The 26,154-nt window shown below is 39.9% G+C and overlaps 1 protein-coding gene across 3 annotated transcripts in view; it reads right to left on the reverse strand.

The window, feature by feature from the left end:
- Window positions 1–25,754, reverse strand: part of CBFB (core-binding factor subunit beta) — a 44,353-nt gene extending 18,599 nt beyond the window's left edge. For 2 of the 3 annotated variants that reach the window (XM_075040351.1, XM_075040353.1), the window contains exons 1-4: window positions 25,605–25,754; window positions 25,288–25,374; window positions 20,565–20,681; window positions 2,535–2,651 (exon numbers count right to left, since the gene is read on the reverse strand). In XM_075040351.1, coding sequence (XP_074896452.1) covers window positions 2,535–2,651; window positions 20,565–20,681; window positions 25,288–25,374; window positions 25,605–25,682 — 399 coding nt within the window. In that variant the 5' untranslated portion in view covers window positions 25,683–25,754. The remainder of the gene's footprint in view (window positions 1–2,534; window positions 2,652–20,564; window positions 20,682–25,287; window positions 25,375–25,604) is intronic. The other variant, XM_075040354.1, reaches the window with a different exon arrangement.
- Window positions 25,755–26,154: the final 400 nt, after the last annotated feature.

A 26,154-nucleotide genomic window follows, 5' to 3' on the forward strand; every position in this document is an offset into this window, starting at 1 on the left:
CACTACCACCTGAAAGCATGCATACATCCCATCACAACCTCCCCCCCAACAGAATAAATCACGTGCTTCGTGCGCAAACACTTTCTGAAGACAACAAAAAGGAATTCTTAAGTGTCAAGACAGCATATACCGATCGGGAAACTAAAATAATCCAAGAGCATGCAAGAATGTTTATCGGGGAATTAAGAAGAGAAAAACTGAAACCACAGGTCACCTGACCACCCTCCTTTTTGGAAGGGTGCCTACTTTTTTCAGGAACTATGCAATTTTGGAAGAGTGACACTATCTCCTTCTGAGCACATGTTCAAATCAGTCTCCTCTCAGTTCAGAAGTCATGTGACTTAGTGTTATGTATCAAGCTTAAAAGTCAATAGATCAAGAACCTTGGGATTTATCTTGCACAGTCCTCAGGGGTCTACATTTGACCTTGCCGTATAAGACCCTACAGTCTAATGGCCTCCTAATCAATGGGAGTCCACAGCAGTTACTCTTTCCAAAGAACACAATGCTGCAACAGGAACTTAGCTAGCTCAAAATGGCGACACCCAGCTTTGGAAGAAGTGAATGCCACAGCAAATAGTAGCATTCAAGTAAAAGCTTGTTTCTGTGGCTTTTCGTCCAGATTAACAAAAGGTGGCAGGACTATTCTCAGAATAGCATACCCTCTTTTTCTAGGCATCCTGAAGAAAGCATGCAGGGATGTAACTATTTCAAAGACACTGTTTTGACACAAAGTATTTCTATTTAACCCAGAACATAGTCACAATAACATGATCTCATTAATGTGCATATTGGTTTCTTAAGTTAGCAAAAGGCAAGGCACCACAAAGCTTGTAACTGTACGTATCTCCATATAAAATTTGATTTGAATGCTTCCAGCTCTCGAACAAATTAGTCAATATGCCCTCCAGTTCCGCATGCCTAGAACAGAGGAGTGCTCTTGGTATTTAGGTGGAATCACAGGATTCCTACTTGTTATGTAGTGACCAACTGCAGCTGTAGAAGGACTAAAAGGGAAACCCCAAGGAAGTGAGGGCTGAGAATGAGGCACACAGTGGAAATAGAAAATGCATCCTTATTTAAATCAGTTCCAGTGCACAACTGCCAGAAGCAACCCCCCAGAGGGCACAAAGGGAAAGTAAAGGTAACTTGGAAAAACAAACAGTTTGTGTGAATATTTTTGCAAAAATGACCTATATGTATGACATACACAAGGTGTAACAAAGACAGACAAAGGGAATCACCAGTGTCACTCAAACCAGTTCAATTACTCACATGAGTTGCTTTGGGTCCCTGAGTTTAAGGGAACAAAAGGAAGGAGATAAAGAAAGCCCCAGTTTTATTATGCTATCAAGATGAAAAAGACAAGAGTTACCACTTAGGAGACATTCAACAGTGGTTCAAAGTGAATTACTCAAGTTTTCAGAAAAGTTAGGGGAAGTCATGATGGTCTTGGGTGAAAGAAGAAGTCTTCAGAGAGAAGTTAGGAGTAAATGGCTATATACAGGTACAGAGTAAATTATTAAGAATAATTTGCTGGAGTACCAGTACAGAACTTGGGGAGGAAAAAAAGGCTGCAGGAAATTGCTCACTCCTTTTCTTTGCATACTTAACAAACCCTTGTATTAAGCAGCACTTTGGACCATGCCTTCATATAGTGCTAACACTTCTAAATTATCAAACTACAGAAATGAACTGCTGAGTTCACCACAAAGTACAGATTTTAAGTCAGAACCCTGGTACCTGATGTTACTACATCCAATTTACTGTCCATTGCAGAGACAGGTGATCTGAGTGGAAGCCCACGCAAACCTGGTGCAGCACCTTTCAGTATCAGTTAAGTAGCTTTGCTATCAAGCTACATCTCAAAAGCCAGGATCTGTCTCAAGTCTGACTAATTAAGGAACCCTACAGCTGTGTAAGCAAACTGTACGTATGGGATATGCACTTAAAAAGTCATTTCATCTGTGTTTACTTTGTTCTTGTGCATGTCCAAAGATTCAGCTGCTAGGACAGTCACTTTGGTGGTAGAAGTAGGTAGATAGGAAGTAAGTTCTCAAAAGCTGCCATAGCTTAAGAGAGCAGAGAGTCTACCCCTGTCAAGAGAACAAATGAAAAAACCCTATTCATGCCCCCCCCCATATGTAATAAAACAAAAAGCTACTTAAAAAACCCAATCACCCTAAAGTAAACAGCTAGAATAGACTTGCCAGTTAAATCATTACAAGTGACAGACATTGCTTTTCAAATACTTGTAAGATTCACTAGTCCATAGCATAGTAACAGTGCTAAATCACCCACAAAGTTGTAAAGTACAGATGATTCCTGCCTCTAATATTTTGATCTAATTAAAATACTAGCTTAGCTGCAACCACGTATTTCTGAACTTCTGTACTGGAAGTTTTCTTTGGAATTAGTACTCAAAGTGAAGGCAGAAAACAAGCAAATTACAATGTGTGATCACTACCTGACTGTGCGTTTCCTTCCAGAAGACAAACGTCTAAGGCACAGTAGCCATGGGCAGACTGTCTTACCTGTGCTCTCTCTTCATCAAATTCCAGGCAGCCCATACCATCCAGTCTCTGTAGATCTATCCAGCCTTTCCAGATTACACAGACACCGTTGAGAATCATAGGTGCCTTCAAGTACACCTGAAATAAAAACAAAACACATGCTATGAATTTGAAAGCATTTACACACATGCCTGCACAATGAAAATACTGATGCAGGAAGCTTCTGTATGTATTCTTAGAAGAACATCCAAACCAGCTGGTAACATGAGACTCCACTTAACAGCTTCTCCTGCCTCTTTTCCAAGAACTCATTTTAATCAAGTGAGTGCTGTAACTTTTGCCTACTGTACTGGATGGAATAAATTTAAGCTGTGTTCTCATTTTATAAACTGGCATGCACCAGGATTTGGTTAAAATTCTGTTACTGCTTTCAGTTAAAGTAACTGCTTTTCTTGTCAGCTTACCTTTGTGTCACAAAGTGGCATGCTGCCAGACAGGGAGGATGCTTTACAGTACATTTAAATGGTTAAATGAACACATGCTTTGCTACTCCCAAGAAGCACTGTATTTTACCCCAATACATGAGCTCTTTCAACAAAGAACAAGCACGGGTTCCAGTCCTCCTCAAATTTACAAAGTCAGGGTTTAGTAAAATACACTATATATACACACCATGCTAAAATTAAGAAAGTCTTCCTGTGTCTATTCTAGCCATTTGTGAAAAGCTTTTCAAAAGAAGCAACACCAGACGATCAAAACCCATCTGCAGCACCAATGTGCATAGTGCCCTGAGCTGCAGCAAGGAATAATGCATGAGCTTAAGGCCCTACATCTAGATCATGGTAGATGATACAGTCATTTAAAGCAGAAGTATTTCCCCTTCTGAAGACCAGAGATTAATCTCCACACAGGAAATTTAAAAAGAAGCAAATAGAACACTAAATGAGTTTGACACCTTGTATTTAATGACATCAGCCTTAAAAAAACCAAAACAAGCCACAACAGAATTATCTAAATTGTAAAGAAAAATCCACCTTCCGTAGTTATTTCAGCCTATTTGGCAAGTCAAAACCCCTCATGGAACAGAAGTTTGTCTATGTTGAATCACCAGAGAGGCAAACCACCCGTGCAGGCTGGCACCCACTTCAGATTTAAAGACTGCCTAGACATTGAAAATCCTACCGAGCCTTTTCAGTCTTCAGGAGTGGCCCAGCTAGGTAGTGGAATTTTCACACAGCACCTCCTCTAATAGTTCTAAATTCATCCTCTGACAAACCAGCAAAGTATAATTGATGTTTAGCACTATAGCACATTTCAAAGCACCCCAACTGGGCCTACTTGCTCAGTTCCACACTTATCAGCTAAGGTCGCTCAAGCAGAAGAAGAAAGGGCCTAGGGATACAAGAGGTACAGAAAGAAGGTAAGCCTTCCTTATGCAAAGGCTGTCCTGGTAAAATTAAGCACTGAACAACATGAAAGGCAATCCATGAGTGGAAGAAAGGCAACAAATAACTGACAAACAAGTAATGTTACTTGCCAAAGAAAATACACATTTGATCCCTGAGCTTGATTTTTACAAGTTATCACACTGCAGTATGAAGTGACATACTCTAGAAGTTTTAAATTAGTACAGTACCCAGTAGCTCAATAATGAAGAAATAAAGGTTAGTTCAAGCATATATCTTCTTTGTTATCAGCTCTCCTACTGCAGGGTCTCCACTGAGAAAAGCACAGACTGGTTTTCTGTCCTTGGATTCACAGACTAGCTATGCAAGCCATCACACCTGTGTCTTCTGTGATGACAGCACACTACGCAGGGTGCAGGTCTACCAGCCAACAGCCTTTGTGAGCAGAGGCGTCAGAACCAGCATGAGTAAGAGGTGGACTACCAGGAAACTACCTCCCACAACCCTCATTTCAAGAGTAATGATTTCAAACATACGAAATACAACATTACTCCCTTTCAGCACAGCCTTCACTCGTTCATCTCACAAGAAATAAACGAAGTACGCACCATCAATTTAATAGATGCATTTAATTAGCTTCGAAGTGAAAGACAATTAAAGAGGCTATTAGAATCAAAAGTCATTCTCTTGTAAGAAGAATGCAGAATAATTCAAAAGGAAAAAATAAAAGGCAGCAAAACCTAACTATGGGTCTGAAAAGACAAACAGTCTGTATTCTAATGCTAGTTACTTTTTGCAGAAGCAAACAAGCATTTTGCTGATTTTCATTTAGGGTTTACCTTTCACCTAGCCTCCCCTATCCTTCTGGCCCACAACAAAAGCCTGGGACATCAAAAGTTACATGGACTTCCCACAGTTGACAAAATGTAGCTTTTCAAGTTGTCCAGAAGGAGAGTATTTTTTGTTTTGTTTCTTTGACAATGAATATTATGCTGCCACTAACCGTCTCGTTTCAGCAGCTGCTCAATTGCCTTGGTTACTGCAGCTGCTACTGCATTATATACAAACTTCATAGCTCAGGGCAAACAGTAGGTAGCTCAGATGTAGCTGCTGAGGGCTCAGTCCTCCAAATGCAATGCCTTGCACATCACCTGGAAGCCTGAGCAGTGCTGGAAATTCTCTGAAAGTCCTCAGAAGTCAAAGGGGAAAAAGGAAACATGTTGACAGAGCCAATGTGATTACTGATGTCTACTATCTGCCCTAAGCACACTGACCAACAGCTGAGCTGCTGACAAAGCATCTTGTGAACCACTGGCATGCAGCCTGACCTTTTCAGATAAAGTACTCTGCCTTTGCTCCTGAATCAGAGCCCTTAAAGCCTTACACCACTGGATTCAGTAGGTCTTTGAAACTCAGATAATAAACATGTTTCACCTCTGAAAGGATGAACTCCTTAGCAAGATATTTGAGTTTTGAAATTACTATATAATCATTCAAATTTTGTATAATTCATATTGAAACCACATGCGCTTATGCAGGAACTTTTCTCTCATTAGAACAAACAATAAAGCATACTGGTGCTTTTTCCTTTATTTTAGAGAAAGGAATTCAGACTCCTTTTCCCCCTCTCCTCTTTCTGGAGAACGCAAACCACCTAAGACTGTAGCCAAAACCGTTTAACCACCTATTTCCTTCTCTTCAGATAAAGCCAAGCTGGTTCCGCTTCAATTTCCGAACTTAACAGAATTAATAAATTACTGCTCTTGTCTATGAGCACATGATCTGTTATGGCACCTCAAAATCCAGCACACAGTTGTCTTTTAAAAACTTTCAGAATTCTCTATTCTGAAAGTTGCCTTAAGACAGTCACAGTAAGAGAGCAAAGGCAAAAGCCACATTATTTCTATAACGACCCCAACTTCTCCCCTTACTACTACTGAACTATACAACTTGATTAAAAGTAGATGTAAGTATGTCTTTGTTAGAGTAACTCTTTCAAGGTTTTGTTGCTAACCCCAGATTAACTGCACTTATTAAATTTTATAAATCCTCCCCACAGCTCTGGGTGCTTTTCATAATAATACCTGGAAGTCAAGACACTTAGGTGAAAAGCACTAGGGAGCAGTAGGAAGAAGGAGGGGCTGGTAGTCAGGCAATTACCAACTTCATGTTCAGTGGACGAATTTAATGCCACATAAAGAAACACCATTATAGGGACATACAAGAGGAAAAGATATATTACACAGCTGCCTCCTTTCAGAGTACAGTCCATCCTATAAACCAAACAAGGTATGGCTTTTCTGACAGTGACAGTAGACAGTTGTATAACTAAGTTAAGCATTACTATACTCATATTTAAGGAGTAGAATAAGTTCTCCCTCATTTTGCACCCTCGTTTTCCACACACCGGCACAGACAAAGCTAATTAGTTTGTTAGATTTTGAGACCTAGGTAAACTGTCACATACTGAAATATGCCATTTTTCCTAGCTTATACCACCTGAATTTTTGTTCAGGTGGCTGTTATACAAAAGTTTAATTTCACCTCAATCTACATGTTCCATTTCAAACTCCTACTACAAATCAAAGTAGCATTAGAATTTTTTAAACAAGAGAAGTAGACATGTTACTTTTACATTGGAAACAGGCTTTTATTGTTAGAACAGATATTCAGCTTGCTGACTAAACAACCACCAAGGGTAAACACTCTTATCTCCTGACAGATTATCTGGATGGAGGATGAACAGCACCACAAACGCATGTAAACTTGAGAATGTGCTGCATGAATATGTCAGGCTCTAAGTTGCTGGGCTGTGCTTGTGCTTTCTCCGCCTACCAGCCGGCTTGATCTCAAAGACCTGTGCCACACCTTCAACATACTGTGTGTATCGCCTTCCTTTTTGTACCCTTTCAACTAATCTGTTATTTTCTTTTCATCTGCATTTAAATGAGCAACCCTGTTGTCCAACTAACTGGGAATTAGCTTCGTTGTTAAAAATAGGCAGGGACGTGGCTCCTGTAACCCCATTCGTTCATGTTTTAAAAACCAAACTTGATTTGAATATAGCGAAGCAGACAGAGGACAATTCTCAATGACTTTAAAAAAAAAAGCTGCTTTACTTGAGCACAAGACGCAAAACCTCAGTTTCACATCCTATTTTAGTCCTCTAGTAAATCCTTATCTCACAACACCAGGGCATTTAACTGATGTGCTATAGATATGCTATCTGCATGCTCCATCCACACATCCTGCAGTTACAGAAAATGTTCCTTCTCCCTAAAGCAACCAAGCCATTTCCTCCCCCAGAGATTGCACACAGTTCTCACCACCCACTGACTAATGAATCAGCACGCTCACAACAGCCACTGATGAGACCAGCTTCACCCCCCCAGGAAACACCAGTCCCCAGTGAAGTAGTGCAGTCCCCTCCCTTCTGTTTTCATTTTCCCAGCACACTGGAGCAAAACGCATTCTTTCAGAAGAGGCTCAGTTCTGACTCACCGTCTGTCTCATCACACACGCATCTGCCCATTCATAACTGCTCACACAAGCTGTCTCTCTCTTGGTTGAGCCAAGTGCGTATGTCCCGGTTTTGATCCCACCTTCCCCTGAATCATACCCCACTTTTAAATATTTAAACAGCAGTCTCCCCACTAACTTCATATATGAAACACTGACCACTAAGAAAGAAACAGCTGTAAACATTTACTCCAAGTAAGATAGATGCTAAATCGGTTAAGGCTAGCCTCATCATTTCAGCTTCTCTTAATGTGGTCTGTATACACTGCCGAGTAAAAGGAGACTACCTATTCAAAACGTTCAAATAGGAAATTATGTATTCATCTGTTTCCTTTAACAGAAGTCTTAAAGGAGTATATATACATTTTCATAAATAAAACATGGTGATCTTCCCATTTCTTGCCTGAAGTGTGAAGTTGATTCAGTCCCTTGCCTCCCCCCTGCCTCCCCAAATACCAAGACTCACTTTCATATCATAATCAAAGAAGGGTCGCTAGCCTGGGTTTCGAAAAAGGGGGCAGAGCCTGAGAGAGGAAACAATCTATGAAATGCAAAAACAAACAAACAAACAAACAAAAGAAGCTTTTCTAAAACTTTCTAAAACATAACTTAAACACTAAAATCCTCAATTATTTGGGGAACAAAACAGAATAGTACCTTCATTAGTGTAACAACAACTGAAGTTACAGCAAAAACTGACAACTCCACACAAGGCTTCAGACTACACTTTTAGGTATTGGTCACTCATATTTTAAAAGAAACTAATGAGAAATAACCAAGTCCTGGACAGAGTTGACAACATTTATCAGACTTTCTAAGTTCAGTTCTCAAACAAAACCCTTGTAACATAGTTTTAACTGGGAATGAAACAGTAAATAGAAACAGTTGAGAAGAATCCCATTTAGAAAGTCACTAAGAGTGAAACAGACTTTTTAGTGTTTTTAATCTTAGAACAATAGACACATCATTACAAATCATAAGAGCTCAAGAATTCAACAAATTTAGACCAATCCTTCTGTCTCATGCCTCGAAGCGTATTATTCTTCTTTCTTTAAACATAAAATGTTTTCTAAGTTATTTTGAAAGCTACATCTTGAAACAGCTTCCACTATATGAAAATGAGGTTTTGTTAAAATTTAAACCTTATACTGTTCTGTAAAAACGCAAAGGAAGCGATACTTCCTGACAAAACAAGAGTCTTTCCTAAACAGTTGTACACGGATGACCCAGCTGTGGCTTTCAAGATGAATACAGGTCTAAGTTTCTCAAGGGTGGCACCTATGTCACAACTGTACCACACCACCGACAACAGCCTTTCCTTGCTGGTTCACGAGCGGCTGCCAAGGTGGGAGGGACTGCCGGCACGGCGGGAGGGCTGCCCAGGGACAGCACAGCGGGCAGGCACAGCAGACCCCGCAACACCCAGCACCAACACTTCCCTGCCTGCGACCTGTTCCTATAGCTCCTCCTTTTTGGGATCACCCAAAGACATTTCACACTTGCCACTTTAAAATAATTTGAAAAGAGGCTGGTAAGATCAGGAATTACCAGGCCTGTTGCAGTGCATGTGATATTCTTTGCAAAAAGCCCACTTCAACTTTTTAGTTTTCTTCTTTCCTCTATGTTACCTACACATGCCGTAATGCCCACCCAAAAACCCAAACACTAAGAGACCAATAAACAACCACCCAGGCATTAGTTTTTACAGAACACAAGAAGAATTTTTTGAAAGAATGTTTAACACTCAAAATGAAATAGGGTTACTCTATTTCATCAGCTATGACAAAGGTCGATTCCTCAAGCAAAACCAGAAATATTAACAAAACAGTACACTTGCTAAGAGTCTCAATCTAGACTGTTATCCTTAGGGCGGGGCAGGAGAAAGTAAAAGTTCTAAATGCAATCTTTCATACCACAATGTTTTAAATTACAAAAAGCAGCAGAAATACAAATTCACCAACTGCGAGGAACAAAATATCTTGAAGAAAAGAATTTGCTGAAATATCCCATTAATTGCTAACAGCCTGTACTAGAACTTTAATAGCAACAAGTAAAAACAGCTAAGCACAAGGCCAACTAATTTTAACTATTATTTGCAGGGGTTTGGTGTATATAAGCAGTTAAAATTGTTGTTAAAGATTTTAAACCCCTGGATTTTCCCCCCTTTAGAGCAATATATCCCTGGTTCATTCTGCTTCTGCATACTTCCGCTTCAAGTCCATTAATGAAGTTGCAACCATGATTTCATTTTTCAGATTTTTAATTTAGTCTGACCCTTACCAAAATACTGTACCTGCCAGACTCAGGAGTCAGAAGAATACAATTTATTTTTTTAAATCTAAGTTTTAGGCTCTTAGATGCATTTCCCACCCCCTCCATGGAAACCTACAAATTTATACATACTAATGTCAAAGGTGATTCAAGATACAGCTTGAAATATTAGCTTAAGGCACTTCACAGCCAAGAGAAAAAAAAAAAAAATCTCAAAAAACTTCTGCAGTAAGTTCCATTCAAGAACACCAACAACACAAAAATCTATTTTAGCTCTCTAACTATAGCAGAAGGTGTTTGGATAACAAGTGATAGCATTCTCTTGGTGTATTCCCCGAGGAAAGAATGCACTCCAATTCACAACCAGAAAACCATCTCAGAAATTACTTGCTACAATTTTCAACTTCATAGCAAAACCTGGTGGTCTGGTATTATGTACTTCGGCCGATTTTTAAGTATGCCTATATAAGTCACTGTTTTTATTACAAATATCACTAAAATTTCCAAAAATGCCCATCTAGATAAAACTCAGATGCAACAGAATCCATTTTTACAATTCTACGTAGTAAATATATCCATGCATGGACTCATTAAAAATGTCTTCTTAAGTTGTATCAGAGCTGTGACAAAACCTCTCTCAACATGCTTTCTGTATTACTGAAATATTGCAGTGATGGTTTTTGGTTTGGTTTCTAAAACATCAAAAAAAGAACAGCAGAAGAATCTTCCTCACTTTACTGGAGAGACACAATTTACAAGTAATTTTTAGAAAACCTGGTATTTTTATGGTTTTTTGCTCGTTAGTTTTATTCTGCATAGTTAGCTCAACTATGTAATTGTGACTCCTTTTCCAGAGTAGATCAATGTTTCATTAAATTATGCAGGTTACTATATTAGTTAACTAAAAAACAAGTCTATAACTAAGAACAGATACGAAGTGTTAAGGATGTCAGAGCAAATGTGATTAAAATCTGTGGAGACTACAGCATTTTATTGCTCAGTTAAGATCACTGGTCAGTACTTATGCTTAGAAGCTAGCAGAAAAAAACCCTACTAAAATGCTACTGCACAGAAATTGTACTCATCATTAAATATCAAGTAAGTCTCCAGGCACAGTTCATCATTCCAAAATACTGTAATTGATGGACTAAGCAGGAAACATACACTACACTTGACCAAACCCACCAAAAAATCCCCAATACAAAGCAAAAAGTAGGTGGTGGCTTATTTTCACAGTGTCACTACAAAAAGGTCTAGTGCTTCCTAACATAAAATGCGTCTCATGCTCAGACTCACTCCATTTGCCTTCAAAAAGACAAAACCAACCACATAGATGGAACTGAGAATCAACAAAAATGCAGTTAGCAGAATATAAGGATAATCTGAAAGGCAAATACATGCTAGGCTTTTCCCCTGTGATACTTTACAGGGTCTTTTATCAGTACATCTTTACCGCTCAATTCTACATGAGAAAGATGGCTGGATTTCAAATCTACTCTCCTGAAATGCCATGCACTAAAGACCCAATTTCTCTTGCAATGTTTAAAAAGAATAATGTTTTTTCAGCAAAATATTGCTAGGAGACTGCTGCTGTTTTGCTGCTGCAAGTACACATGCATGTTACTGACAAATGCTTATGCTCACAAAACCAGTTAACTAACAGGGATACACACTGTTTTCTGCCACGTTGACAGAAGATATTTTCCAGACGGAAATTTCAAAATTGGTTGGGAAATTAATTCTTTTCAAGCTTTCAGAAAATAGCATAGCAAAAAGCAGTTATAACTAGAAATTCCAATAGAGGGTTAGAAAGAGAGGTTTATCTAAAACACAGCATTTAGACACCATGCTACCCGTGTGCAAATAAATAGCCTATTAAACCTGTATTTTTGAACTGAAAATTTGAAACGTGTAATGCAAGTATACTCAACTAGAAGATAACCTGACTTTGACAACATGGGCAAGCAACTAATAAAAACCATCCAGGAACTGACTCAAGCAGGAGAGGGGCAAGAAAGGTTGCCTCTTATGCCCTTCGGCTTTCATTATGTTCTTGAACACTTTGACAGCCTCACCCTTCCCTCTTAGGCAGGACTCAAGTCTGGAAAAACTGCATGAACATTTATTCAACCAGCAAGTAGTGCTGCATCAAGCCTTAAAATAATGCAAGTTAATGATTTTTTTGTCTTTTGTATACCATAACAACTATGTAGCTTTCATAATCCAACAAAATTTCACAGTGTCATAATTATTCTGTAGAAAACTATCAGCTTCTGCAGAGGAAACATCATTAGCAATGGCTGGGAATTTTCTTTAACAGAGTAATTAACACTTTAAGATATATATTTAATATCAAGTTCTCCAAACAGTAAATTCCTGAAGAAAATGAACACAGTTATAAAGATAGCAAATAATATAAATACAGCTTTGGTTAGCCAAAATCCAACAAGAATTCTCCCAGCACAAGATCAGGAAAGGACAGAACCAATGCTGTATGGACCCACAGGAGAGGGGAATGGACTTAAACTCTTATGCACTATTTATTTTTATTACCTATAAACCACTTACTGATTCATCTTCTTGAAGTTCAAAACATTTATAGCTGACATGAGCTACACTTCCTCGAAAGTCTGATTTTCAAGTTCTAGGTATCAGAATACAGCTTAAAAAAAATTTCATACTACTTCTCTGAATGCTTTGTCAGGAAAGTACCATCTTGTATGTTTCACATACAGTCTGTTGTAAGACCTTTCAAAGTGATTAGAAACATCAGCTTTCTGGTTTGCTGTAACTAAAATCCTCATAGTTTTCTGCAGTGAAAACCCACCAGGCTACCTGGTTGTGCAATCACATTGCAGGGTACTGCACTCTGATTCCCTTAGGTGGAGGCATCTGGACATGAGATGCCCACTGTCCCTCTACCCAAGTGAAAATGCTTGCCCTCAATATATTTAAAAAAAAAAAATAAAAAAAAAATAATCAGAGAAGCATGAAAGCTTTATAAAGAAATTCCCAAACGCTCTTTAGTAGCATGAGAAAAATACACTACTGAGATGTTTTACTTTGTCTAGATGCCTTCCTGCCTTAGTTTTCCTATTCTTAAGCATTCTTTAGGCTTGTATTAGTTTTCCAAAAAGTCCAATATTGCCTTTACTGAAGAATGTAAGTTCTTCCCCTTTTTTAATATCTTTTTTTTTTTTTAAAGGAATACATTGGCTGAAGAGAAGCTAAAAATTTCTTCTTGTCACCTCCAACCTGTTTCGTCAAACAATGCTGGCTACTCCTCAACTGCCGTCAAGAGATACTTCATCTGGAACACTTGACAGGGGCTTTTATGTCCTGAGCTGCTTTCTGCCCTAAATTTCAGAACTAAAAGTATTTGAAATATGACAGACAACACTTTGTCCTCAGTCACTCTATTTCGATAGACAATTGAAAGTTTAATAACCCTTACTGTAAAAATTATGTCAGGTTTAAGAACTCCCTTCTGTCACCTTCCATAGGTTTTATGTTCCATATTTATATTGAGATGAACAGATAAAACAAGTTGCATACCAGAAGTCCCACAACGTAGAGCTGCTGCCTGCAACTGTCTAAGCAAACTATCTTACATACAGAAAAGAAGGCAGAAGTTCTACACAGACTCCTCAAGTAGCTACAATTTGGATCTCGTATATACAAGTCTAGATATTGCTGTAACAGAAAAGATACAGACTTTCTGCTTAGACAAAACATGTGCAGCATCAGCTATTCCCCCCCAAAATGATCCTTTCATTAGCACTCATCTTCTTGGAATAGCAGTCTTGTGTAAGAGTCCTTGTTTTTTCTCCGTATTGTCACAGTACATATTTCACCAGGCCAACTTGTTAAACATCAAATATGCAATTATGCAAGCTAATTAGCTCACTTAGTTACTCGTGCTTTGGACAATAAAGCTTGAGGAAACATTTCAGTAACTTTCAGAAAAGTGACAGTTTCTTGTAGCAAATGTTTCATCACCTTACTGAATTTCTTTCTTTTTTTTTTTAATATGAAGTATTAAGTGATTTTCATGAAGAAACAGACATCCTCAACAGTGATGCTCTTACTTTTCTCATTCATTTATAAGAAGAGCAGAGAAGCATAATGTTAACAAACTTTGCTTAGCAAGTGGAGACTGACAGGCAAACAAGAGGATTCAACAATCCAAATGTCTGGATTTCTTCCAGTATCTATGCTGCAGAGATCTCAAGTATTGCTTTCGTCCACACAGCACTCATCTGCCCTTACATACAGCTGGTTCCCAAATGCAAAATTTAGCTCACTAACTCTGGTTCTGTTCCTCTTCTGGGAAACTTTAGGATGATGGTATGAGTAAGTTTGAAGTCTTGTCTATACAACTCTAATGGGTGCATTTAGACCGCTGGAAAAAGTTCAAGGTAATATATAAAATATGACTGAATAACTGCTTCTACAACATGTAATAAAAGATAATCAAAAGCAGGTTTACTGATGGCAGATCTTAAGTACTTAGGACCTACAGAAAGGATTGATAGGTAGGCATCACAAACAGCACAACCATGCTGTAAGCACTGTTCATTAAGTATTGCTTCAAAATGGCATCATCACTGCATGAACCGTAATACATGAAGAAGGCTGCGTGCAGTAACAAAAGTATTTGGAGTGAAAGGATTATAGGGAAAAGGCTGTGGATACGTGTCACATGAGATGCCTGGTGTGACTCATGCTTCAGTGGCGGAGGGCACCCTATGATAAATCACTCTTCAGGAACAACCGGCCAAATCTCAGCCAGTGGCTGCTTGCCAGCACAGGACGTGTACCTAACAGGCTGCAAGCGCTGAAGATGCCTCTTCCCAAAATCCAAGTTCCTAACTGTTAATAGTGTACAAACGGGATGCAGATAGAGGCATCTCCCAATTGTGAGGGAAAGTGAATAAGCAAACATACACTATGACTACCTAGCTTCAAATGTGGTTTCAATTAAACAGTTCTCCTCTGTGCAACAGCAGGTCATAATGAATAACACCTCAAAGTATCTATGCAAAACAAGAAAAAGTTTCACTCTCCTCTAAAGCAAAAATGGTATAGGAGCATAAAAAAAGAAATTACTGGGGGGGGGGGGGGCGACAAACTGAGCAGTCTCAGCTAAATAAAAGACTCTTAAGCACAAACACAGTAATAAAATCTAGAATCGCAAGCATCTATAGAAAACTAGTGTTTTACCCAAACCATACAGATGATCCTGGATGAAAACTGATCAAGGGGACGATCCAGTAAAGTGGATTCTTCTCATTCACCAAGCCTTCGAGGACTCCCACCACACAACTCCAAGAAAAAATTAAGCTCTTTAGCCAGGCTGGGTACAAACTGGATACCCCACCAAACCCATTTATCTGCTGTCAGAATAACTGCACACTGACTTTCTTGTTTGGAGCTTACAGAAAAAGCCTGAGAAAGATAAAAAAAGCAACGACAGCGATGTGGGCTTCATCAGGGCAACACCACTTCCCTTGGCTGAAGCAGGCAAAAGCACCTCGAAGGGCCTGAGCACACAGACAGTTCAGCAGCTGATGTGCCTTCACGAACCACCAGCTGCTCTTCACAGAAGAATCTCTCCCAATTACCACAATGTTTTGGGATTGTGGGGTCATCAGGTAGACCCAAGTAGGAGGATGAACAGTTGTTTAAGAGTGCTCAGGAAAAGCACCAGCTCTGAGGACAGGCACCAGTCAGATCTTCCCTGCCCCACATTCCTGAAGTAAGCTGAAACTAAGTCAGAAGACGAATTCTGTATCGTTCTGCTAGCACGAAGGGAGAGAACAGTAGACCCCAAAATATCATTACACTAATGCACCAGTGCATTAAGGGACTAGCTAAAAATCAGTCAAGGCCTGTACAGAGCTACACAATGAACCTCAGCATTACTTCAGATCTGGAAGCAACAAGACTCTTCTGCAAGAGAAAGCATTTATGAGCAGGACAACTGGGAAACAAAATGTCCTCACCAGATGCCCTCACATATTAAGAGACGATCCACAAAAGAATGCCAAGATACCCCTTAAAAGTTGACATTTGCTCGGTTTAACCAAGTTACATCTTACATGCCCATATGCCTCCACCACATACAAATAACTCCATGAACTTTTGTTAGGTGATGCCCAACTCTTCAGGTTTGTAGCACTGTCTCCTGAAGCACTTTAAACAGAGACTTTCACAATAATTTGAAGGAGCATTAAAATACTACAGACAAATAAATGGATGAAGTCTTGATAACTGTTAAGAACACATGCATCTCATGGCTGAGACAGTCTGCCCTATAGGGTGGCACACGAGTGTGGTGTTTAATTAATATTATGGCTCTAGCATACTGTTGTTTGTTTTTTTCCCTAAATCCCTAACATCAGACATCCTTTCCCACTGATTTGGAAGAAAATTAAACTCAAATCCTTTTTGTCCAGAGACTCAGTGGATTGCAGGGAACACATACAAGTAACTGCTAACTGTGAGAACATTTTAGATGGTGACAATGCAAAAACCCCAAATGCTGCTGGACTGAAAATATAGGAACGTAAGGAGCACTGCAGTGAGGGTACAATGAGAGCCGAAACTGTAAATCAGTTTCCCAGACACACTTACCCATTTTTTAAAAGTAAGCATACCTGAAGAAAGCTGCTACTCCAACTTTGTTTGAATGACTTAATGTTTCATCTAAATTCTTCAGGAAGTGGTGGGGACCAAAGCAAGTAAAGAAAGTAAAACTTCAGATTCAGTACAGGTTAGCACTGATATTCAGATATTTCTCATAAATTAAGCCTTCGCGTTCCAAGCAAATTCCACTGGGTACACTGTGATCCTACGTATGACTGGAAACTGCATTTGCTCAGAAAATGGAGCAGCCAATACACCATCCCAATACTCTATGAAATTTTATTGCCAAAGTCAGAAAAGAAAAAGTTGATTTGGGGACAAGTCCTGTCTATCAAACATCTAGTGAGAAAAGAGGACAGAAGTGGAAAACTGCTACTGTTGGTTGCCATTTAAACATAGTTTTTATTCAAATACAGCACCTTTCTTTCTCATTATGTTTCTGTAACTGCTGTAATGTCTGCAGCACAACAGAGTTTTTCAGTTTTTTAGATTCATCCAAGCACTTAACATCAACTTTTAGCCAAATAAAATTTCCTAGTTACGACAAAAAACTGCACGAGTAGACACTCAGCATCTTCAGGAAGAAAAATGAAGTCCAGTAATCTTTACTTACGGCTAGAACAATGCTAATGGTCTAATGAGTAGAAATCCTAGCTACATCACACATGGCATACCAGGCACTCCAAATCAATTTAAATCATGTCTGATGTGCTTTCCTCCAGAGTTCATAGTGTATTATACTGAACTAAGCCTGTGTTGAAGACTCTGGTTTATGAGCAGCTGCCACCAAACAGCAGACAGGAAGTTAAGCTGCATTAGAAGAGAGATGGAGAATAGTATTATAAAAGGGAGGGGAAGCAAAAGAACTTCACACATTTCATTGGTGTAGTGACTGGTATTTAAACAGTAAGAAACAATACCCGAGAACTAATGTTCTTTCAGGTAAGAAAGAGCAGAGCTATATAAACATCTTGAATAACAAATGAAAACCGGGAACATTTTGTCTTACAGTAAGTAGCATACAAAATGAACCACGCAAAGTTGATCACACAGTTCTTAACAAAACAAGGGGACTTTCAGTAAAATTAGATTTTTCAGAAGCACTGAAGTCCACACACAGAGTTCAGCCTCAAGTTCATATGGTATCAGTATAAAACAGAAGTAAAAATTAAAGAACTTCATTAAGCACAAATAAAACTAGTCAAAGTAATTAATGATACCAGAGAACCAAGGTGAAAATAAAGCTTTCCACTTCATTCCAGGGTTCAGTTACGTGAGATTTCAGGCAATATATTACGCTACTACACTGTCTGTGTCTGACTCTCTTAACAATATCTATTCATTTATTCTTTTAAACAAACAAAAAGAACTGGACATTAGCTGACAATACAAAGGATCAGGTAGCCTTGGTATGATTCGGATATCCAGAAACAGGACATACACTGAATTTGACACACCCCACTTCCCCACAATCACAATAAAATACAATGTTCTATCATTTTTACAATGTAGGGACCTGTTTTTAATGCTACTTTTTCCTTTTGCTATGACAAACCTGAAAAATTGCTCAAATACACAATTAAATTTGCTACAGGTCAAAGACAGCACAGAATGTTAAAACTATCTCAAAAAAAACCCCATTAAGCTTGAGTTTAAAACGAGTAGAAACATGAAGTAAACACTTAGCTATCCAATTCTTGAATGAATGAAGACAGGGCATCCACTAGAGGCCTACCCACCCATTGTGAACATCAGATGCATCAAATTAAAAGGCAAATTAAGCATATGAAAAACCCCTCAGTTAAGAAATACCAGAACAAAAAACCTCAAGCCTATGAAGTAGATATTCACAGAATCCTGACTTTTGCATGGATTCACAAGGTTGTTGCTCTTTCTAAAAGTTAATCATTTAAGAAGCAATTCTAGCAGATGCTGCATTGGTAGCTTTGTCAATCTGTGTACAAAACTGCTTAGGCACAATAGTGAATATTTCAGCTCTGGAGAAACTATTTTGGGCCACCATTTGCTTAGCCAAGCACCAACGAAGAATTCCAGAATAAAAATATTCTAGTGTTGGTAAGTTTATCTACATTCTAGATCTCAAACTAATGCCTAAAATAATAATTAACTGACAGCTCCCCCCATAGCCTCTTTCTATTCATATAATTAAAAACATGCCTTGCTGGCTTAAATCCAGTGATGAACAAACACACATTATGCACTGCCTCAAGAATCAAAGCTCATAAAACAATGTTGCATAGAGCTACAAAAATCACATGGTATTAAGAGACTGTTGAAGCCTATGAAAGAAATTCTTAATAAAAGCAAACGACAAAAATCTATAGAAGACAAAATCTCAGACAATTCGTACGAAACACTTAACCGTTTCTGTTGATAACATGAGAAACACTCTCCCATTCCGCTTACTCCTCTTCTGAAGTTACGGGAGTGGCTTACTTTCAGACAAGTTTAATTCTACGCAGAGCAAGCCTGCACTCACATGTAATTTACACTAGTAAAGTTTTATTACAACGGTGAATTTGTCATTTGTTCATACTAGAGCATAACACTAATCCCATTTATTAGTTTGTCCACCTCTGGCCTCATTCAGATGAATTCTTCTACGTGTTTTAGTGAAGCACTCTAGAATTTACTGTAAACACAAATAAAACAGGGAGTGGCATTCACTAATGAGGCTCATATTCTGTTTTAATACACAGCATATCTACCACGCTCTTACATGATTAAGACAACGTAAGAAAATGGATGAAGTAGTTCAGTACTTTAAGAATTCATTCAGAGAAAACAAAGTTAAAAAAATCATAGGAGTAAATAAAATTAGTTTTGAACTGGCTAGAAGAAAGACTTCAGTCTTCTTACACATTACAAGAAAAATTCCTCATTCAATTGTGAGCCAGAATCAATATTTTTCAATAAGAGCCAGATTCAATTCAGTTTCCTTAGCAAAGCAGTCAGTACCCAGCATAGCCAACTTCACTCCTTCTCCCCCAATTTGTCAAACTTCTGCAAGCCTCACAGGACTAAATGGAAAAGGATTTTTTCCAAAAAAACTCATTAACTTGAATTCCGAATACCATATCTGCCCTCAGGAATTTTTTTTTCTTCCAATCAAGTTTTCCCACTATAGGAAATATTCATCTTCCACCTAGCAGCATTTAAAAGACCTAATATGCTATTAAACCTGAATATGCTTCAGATATTTCCTCCAGCCTGGTAGGTTTGGTAGCATTAGCTGTTACTTGTAACAAGAGTGTATAAAAAAAAATCTCAGGCAAAAGCAAGAATTTTGTAGTCTATTAAAAATTTTTGAAGTAAAAAAATTATACAGAAATTAGCCTGAAACAGAAAGGCTATGGGGGCTTGAATGCTGGTTCAAACCTACTGAGGTCTGCAGAAAGTCTCCTATGGAATTCAGTGATCTTTGGATCAGTCCCAAATCATCTACAGTAGCATAGATAAGAGACAGCATCTGCATTTTAAAGGTATGTTTCTCCTGTAAAACAAAACCAGTTTTAAGTGATTTCAGTAACTTTATTCTGAAGAGACTAAGCAACATTTCTGACTCTAAATCTAATACAGCTTCACAGTAACCACCACTGTCATTAGGGAATTCTAGCTTTCGCTATCAGTCTATGGGACAACGACCTCAGAAAAAAAATATTCAGAAATCATTCAGAATTCTGAAAGGGATGCTTCTTCTATATTATAGCTTATGGTGAAACTGAGAAAAAAAGCTTCATTCCACTAAGCAGCACACTGAATGCTTGCTATATCAACTGGTAACCTAAGACCCAATGAAGCAACCTGTTCAAAGTGCAAATTTTCATTAATCTACCAGAATTCATTGGCCAAAGTCTAATTTCTGAACCATTTTAGAAGCACTGACTCAACACCAAATTTAAATTGTTCCCCAAAATTTTATCACAGCATGGCAGTAGAAGTTCTGTTCTTCAAAATAATAAAAAGCCACCAGTACTGCCCACGTTTCCCTCCAGAAATATTAACATGCTTTTAAACAAAGCGATACCAGATTTTATCCTACCAGCTTTCAGTTGTACTCACGTGACTACCTACACACACCGAGATGTGAAATATTAGTAATTTCGCATCACACATGCAGTCCGTGCTAATTGGCTTATAAGCACAACATAAAAATTGCTTTCAGTCACAACAATTTCCTTCTTACCTTGCCTCCTTCTCTTTCAAAGTCGACATATTCCCGGGTCGGTGTCTGTCGCTGCTCCCCCTGCCAGCTGGCCGGAAAAAACTGGAGAGACAGATTGGTTCCTGTGGCCACAAAAGCCTTTTAGAAAAATCAATACAAACAGGATCAGGGAGCAAGACATTACATAAATTATGCAGGCAGTCATTTATTTTTACATCAGTTTATGTCTTAAGCCAGGCAGCATAGAGAATACTTAAAGTCAAAAACATGCACTCATCATTTTTCTTAAGTATTAAGTTACAAACATCTGATTCCATTTTGACAACATTTGCCATTGGCTGCTTCAGATATAAAATACAACATGGAATCAATACTTCTTTCAAATCAGTTTTGCTGACATTAGAATCTGTCCTTTCAGTTCTGTTTGGATACCCTGCACCAACTTAGTACCTGAAACATTAAAAATTGCTCATGCTTTTTCAAGAGCTTGCACATCTCTAAAAGAAGTACTGCTGACGGAAAATGAACTCCTGAGACCTCTTACTAGGGACAACTTTTTTAGAAAGAAAAGGACTCCCTTCCTTTCACAATCTGCTTGTACCTAGATAAACACTTATCTGAACGGAAATGTAAACATTCCTATTTTATCATCTACAGGCAAGCAGCAACAATATACAGCTCAACTAAACTTCACAGGACAAAAGTCCTCTTGCCACATTAAGACACCAGTGAAATCCAAATCAGCAGATGCTGTGTCAGTGAGAACAGGCAACCATAGGAATTCTCAGCTGCAGCCCTTTGTAAAAATCATTAAAGGGACTGACTTAACCATATTAGAAAAAGCATACACTGCTTTCAAGTAAATAATTTTCTATGGTTTCAAATGAAAATAAGATTCAGTTTTCTTTATAAACTCTGTATTTATTTGTATATCTTATCAACTCCAAGCCATGAAGAGTATGTCAATTTCTAGACATGAAATAAAAAATGATTTTTGCAAGTAGAAGACAGATTCACAGTATTTATACCCTTCTCTGGTACACACGAGTATGTCCTGTAAGCTTGCGAATACTCGAACATGCTCCCAGAATACAGCTCTACTCAAAATCCCAGGGTTAAATGTAATTTGGTGCAATCAAATAACTGTATGGATTACTGTGATCACTCAGATTTAAATGGTCATTAATCCAGAATACAGCTTTTCTTAAAAGCTATAAAAATATTACTCTAACAGTTGGAATTTCCTGACAAGCAGATCCCTTTCAAGCAACCCAGAATTCAGCAACTTTATGGTATAATTGTACTGCTACCTATGACACAATAGCTCTACATGTTATTTAAGATAGTTCCGGTCATGTACTGCAACACTGTCTGTCACAGGAATAATACCTCCCATTTTGAAAGTAGAAGTGCTTTGTCTTGACTTTTTCCCCTCCGCCAAGGGAGACTAATACTCTGCAATCAGGTTCCATACCAGACGATGCTTAAAAGCAGATTTTTTTAAATTTTTTTTTTTTAAAAAATCTCCTGTTAAGCACATTCTCAACATCATTAAAATTGATGAATTGGTCCTACTAATACTGGGGGGGATATTGTATTAGTACATTAATATTTGTTTGCCCTACAATACGCAAAGACAAACATTTCAATCAATGTAATAGAAGCTTCATTGAGGATACACTTGCACAAATAGGAAGCATCAAAACTGCGACGGCTGCAGACCAGTATCAGGCTGACTAGCTTCTATTATCCCTTTATTTTCTAAGTGATTCTATTTAGAGATCAACAAAAACATTACACCTATCTCCAAATATTTCTAACTCGTAAATCATCACCACTTAGTCTTTGCAAGAACAACCTTCTCACCTCCGAGCATCTTTAGCAAATACATGTTTTATACTCCTTAATTTCTACACTTAAAACAAAATGCCAAGGAGTGAGATCTTTGAGTGTAAACCAGCTGACCACTGCAGCCCTCTGGACCACTCCAGTTTCTGCAGGCCCCAAGCATACTGGGTCAGAAGTACTGTACTTGCTTTCCGGGAAACCAAGGGAGACAGTGAAGTGCCCACACCTCCCTGCTTCCATCCCCCAACTTGCGCTAGAGGGCCATGAAAAACATATCAGAAAAAAGAAGAAAATTCAAGTACACAAATTCCCACATCCTCATGGAGTCATGCAGGCAACATTTAAACCATAGGCTATTTAAAAAGCTATGTAGATATTTATTCTCTGGATTTTTGAAGCCTGTTCCCTCCCTTTGAACAGATAAACCCATCCAATTAAAACACCCACATACTTCTCAAATCAAAATCATAGGTCAATACTGAAAAACTCCAGAACAGTCTTGCTAGTAACCACACAGGACTACACCGAACCCAACAATTTTCTTCTAGTAAAAGCAAATTAAAAAAAAAAAAACAAAACAACAAAAAAACCCCACACCACTAGCTTGGTCTTAAACTTGAAAGTGAGAAAATTACGATTTTTTTATACACAGCCTTTTTAAGCTCAGTCCAAAATGCTATCATACACATATGCCTCAAATTTTGCAGAAAGCTTATCAGGAGTACAAGGGTGATCTGACCCACATGTACACAATGTAAATACAAGTACCTTCCAAACAAATAGGTAGTTAGGAAGGCTCCCAAAACAAACTGAACATGTGAAGTTATTTTCAAGTTAACCCGAAATCTTATTTAATATTTCACAGTTACTTTCTCAGTAATACTGGTAATTATTTTCTTTATTCAATCAAGGGTTATTTGACAGAAGTAACCAACAACCTACTGCCAGTTCTACATTAAATCCCTAAGCTGTTCTCTGGGGTTTTTTGCCTGCTTAAAAATACATAAGGTCATTTGCAAAGGCTCCCTTTGGAGATAAAAGAATAAATCCTTGACGTCTGGAAAAACATTCAGGACTAAAAAAAAGTAAAATTGCTAGCTCTTTTTAACATCAGTCATTACACATACTACATTTCTAAATAAACCTGACTACTTGTGCCCTGGTCACAAAACAAAACCAGATGTTTCAGATCAAGAAATTTAGAGGCTGTTTTATAATTAAGCAGAAGTAAAAATACGTAGAACAGGCATCACTGGTTGCTTCCAAGGGATGAAGTTCTGGCAGAGAAAGACAGCAGCAGGCTTACAAGCACAAAGGTGAAACTACAGTGATTTCCCATTTATATAAGTAACTGCATAGGCTGCATTAGAAAGCTAGTTTATACGCTACACTTCCTTTTTTTTTTTTTAGGGAAGAACTCAGGTATACTATGCACTTTCACCTGTTCAGGAACTTCAAATGCTAGCAACGTTTTCCTCACCCACCCATTGTTTCCCTGGTGACTTTTTAAAGGAAGCAAACATGCACAATGAAAAATGAATGTAAAAAAAACCAGTAAAATTAAGAGACTGACTACAGGGGACCTCTCACAAAATAATGTTACAGGTTCTAAGACCACAGGTAATGAGCAGGGATAAGATTCAGCTAAAATAAAGATACTCAGTAAAAAGATAACCATGTATTTGAGTGTATATTCTTTTATTCACAAACGCAAATGAACAAGATCAGTTGCAGTAACTGGTATTCAATTATATTTGTTTGGATGTGCATAAGAGTAATTTCATTGTGCATAAGAATAATTTTATTGTGAACTGACTAGCAATATCAATACCATGTGAAATTAAAGAATTATCATAAACCGGACTTGGTGAAAGTAGGGGCTATTTTTTTACAGGAAGGGAATTTTTACCTAGTCTTTCCTTGTATGCTGTAAATGAAAAAGAGGTTACTTCTGCATTTTAAGAACAGAGAAGAGTTAAGAACTTAACAGCAGCGCTCTGGGATACTGGTCCTATAGAAGGAACACATAGCAGAAATCAAACCAGGAAATAACTAGTCAGTTCTTGACTACTCCGAGCCATACTTCATCTCACTTCTTAATTCAGAAGAAGAGAATAGTCTGTAGCTAACCTTAATGAATGAGAAAATGGGGCTGAGGTTGTGAGTTTCAAAGCCTAATTTTAAAAGCATTTGATTTAGTTCACAAACACATCAAACAGCTCATTTGAGACTTTTAGCTAGTGCCTTCTGAACAAATTTTACTCACTTCTGAAAGCTACTGTTTCCGAAAAAAAAAAAAAAGGGGGCGGGGGGGGGGGAAGTTGAATACTGAAATAAGCAGCTTACAATTGCAACACGTGCCCTGGGAAGGAAGTACAGCCAGTTCGCACTCGCGGGTGGCTCTGAACGCTCCGAGAGATTTTCCTCACCTACCTATCACCCCCCTTTAACCCGACGGCGCTTTTACTGCTCTAGCCAAGGCAGAGCCCGCTGACGCCTTTTTGCGAAAAAGCACTATTCTTCGGGGGAGAGAAGTGTTGCCTTTTAACGAGAGCCTCCTTTCCCTCGGCGGTTGAAAGGCGGCAGATGTAGGGGGGGGGTTATTTTTTTTTTCCCCGAAGGAAAACTTTCCAGCACGGCGCGGCCACCCAGACCCGGCCGTGCACCGCCCGCTCCCGCCACACCCAGCGCCCAGCATTCTAGCTTAGTTACTTAGAAGCGTTGTTCCTCCTCCTCAAAGCCTCCCCGAAACTTTTCACTTAATAAAAAAAAAAAAGGGGGGGGGGGGGGGTGAGCGAAGCGCGGAGGTGGCCCGGTGCCGGCCGCTCCCCGCCCGCGGCTGACAGGCGCCGGCGGCCGCCCCGGCGGGCCCCGAGGGGAGCGCGGCGCCACTTACGATCTCGGAGCGGCCGTCGCGGCAGGCGTTCTGGAAGCGGGCCTGCCTCTCCTCGTGGGGCCGGTCCCTGAAGCCGGTGTATTTAATCTGCGGAGAACAGGGCGCGCAATCAGGAGGGGCCAATCCCGGCGATAAGGGGGCAGCGGAGTGCACAGACTGCGCCTCCCCGCCCGGCCCGGCGCGGCTCCCCCGCCGCGGCTGAGGCGTGAGGCGAAGCGCGGGGCTCCCCCCCGGCCCCTCCGCGGCCCGCGGAAACTTTCCCCGCGGCGAGCGGGCGGAGGGAGGGAGGGAAGGGGGGGGCCTCGCCGCCGCCTCACCTCGCACTCGCGGCTCAGCTTCCTGAAGAACTCCTCGTTCTCGAACTTGCTCCGCTGGTCGGGGACAACCCGCGGCATGGTGGTGGGGCCGCCGCCGCCGGCTGCCCTCCCTCCCGCCCCGCGCTGTCCCAGCCCCAGCGCTCGCCTCGCCCTTTGTTAGCCCCCGCCGGCGGCGGCGCCCCCCTCCCTCCCTCCCTCCCCCGCCTCCTCCCTCCTCCTTCCCCCCCCCCCCCCCCGGTGCCGCGCGCGCAGAGCAGCAGCAGCCGCCGCCGGAGCTCGCGCCGCCGCCGCGCGCTCGTTCCCGCCCCCCCGCCCCTTCCCTCCCTCCCTCTCCGACTTCCTCCCCGGCTCGTAAACTCCGGCCGAACAGCCGCACCATTCACAACTCCGCCGCCGCCGCGCATGCGCCGCGGGGGCTCGCGCGCCTCCCTCCGAGGCGGGAAGCGGGGTGCGGGGATGTGAGTCAGTGTCCCCCCACCCGGGCGTTGACTCAACCCTCGGGGCTGAGGGGAGCGGGGTCGCCGCCGGCCGGCCCCCCCCACCCCCACCC

The sequence above is a fragment of the Buteo buteo genome, chromosome 11 (assembly GCF_964188355.1).
Source record: "Buteo buteo chromosome 11, bButBut1.hap1.1, whole genome shotgun sequence".
NCBI classification, from domain to species: Eukaryota; Metazoa; Chordata; class Aves; order Accipitriformes; family Accipitridae; genus Buteo; species Buteo buteo.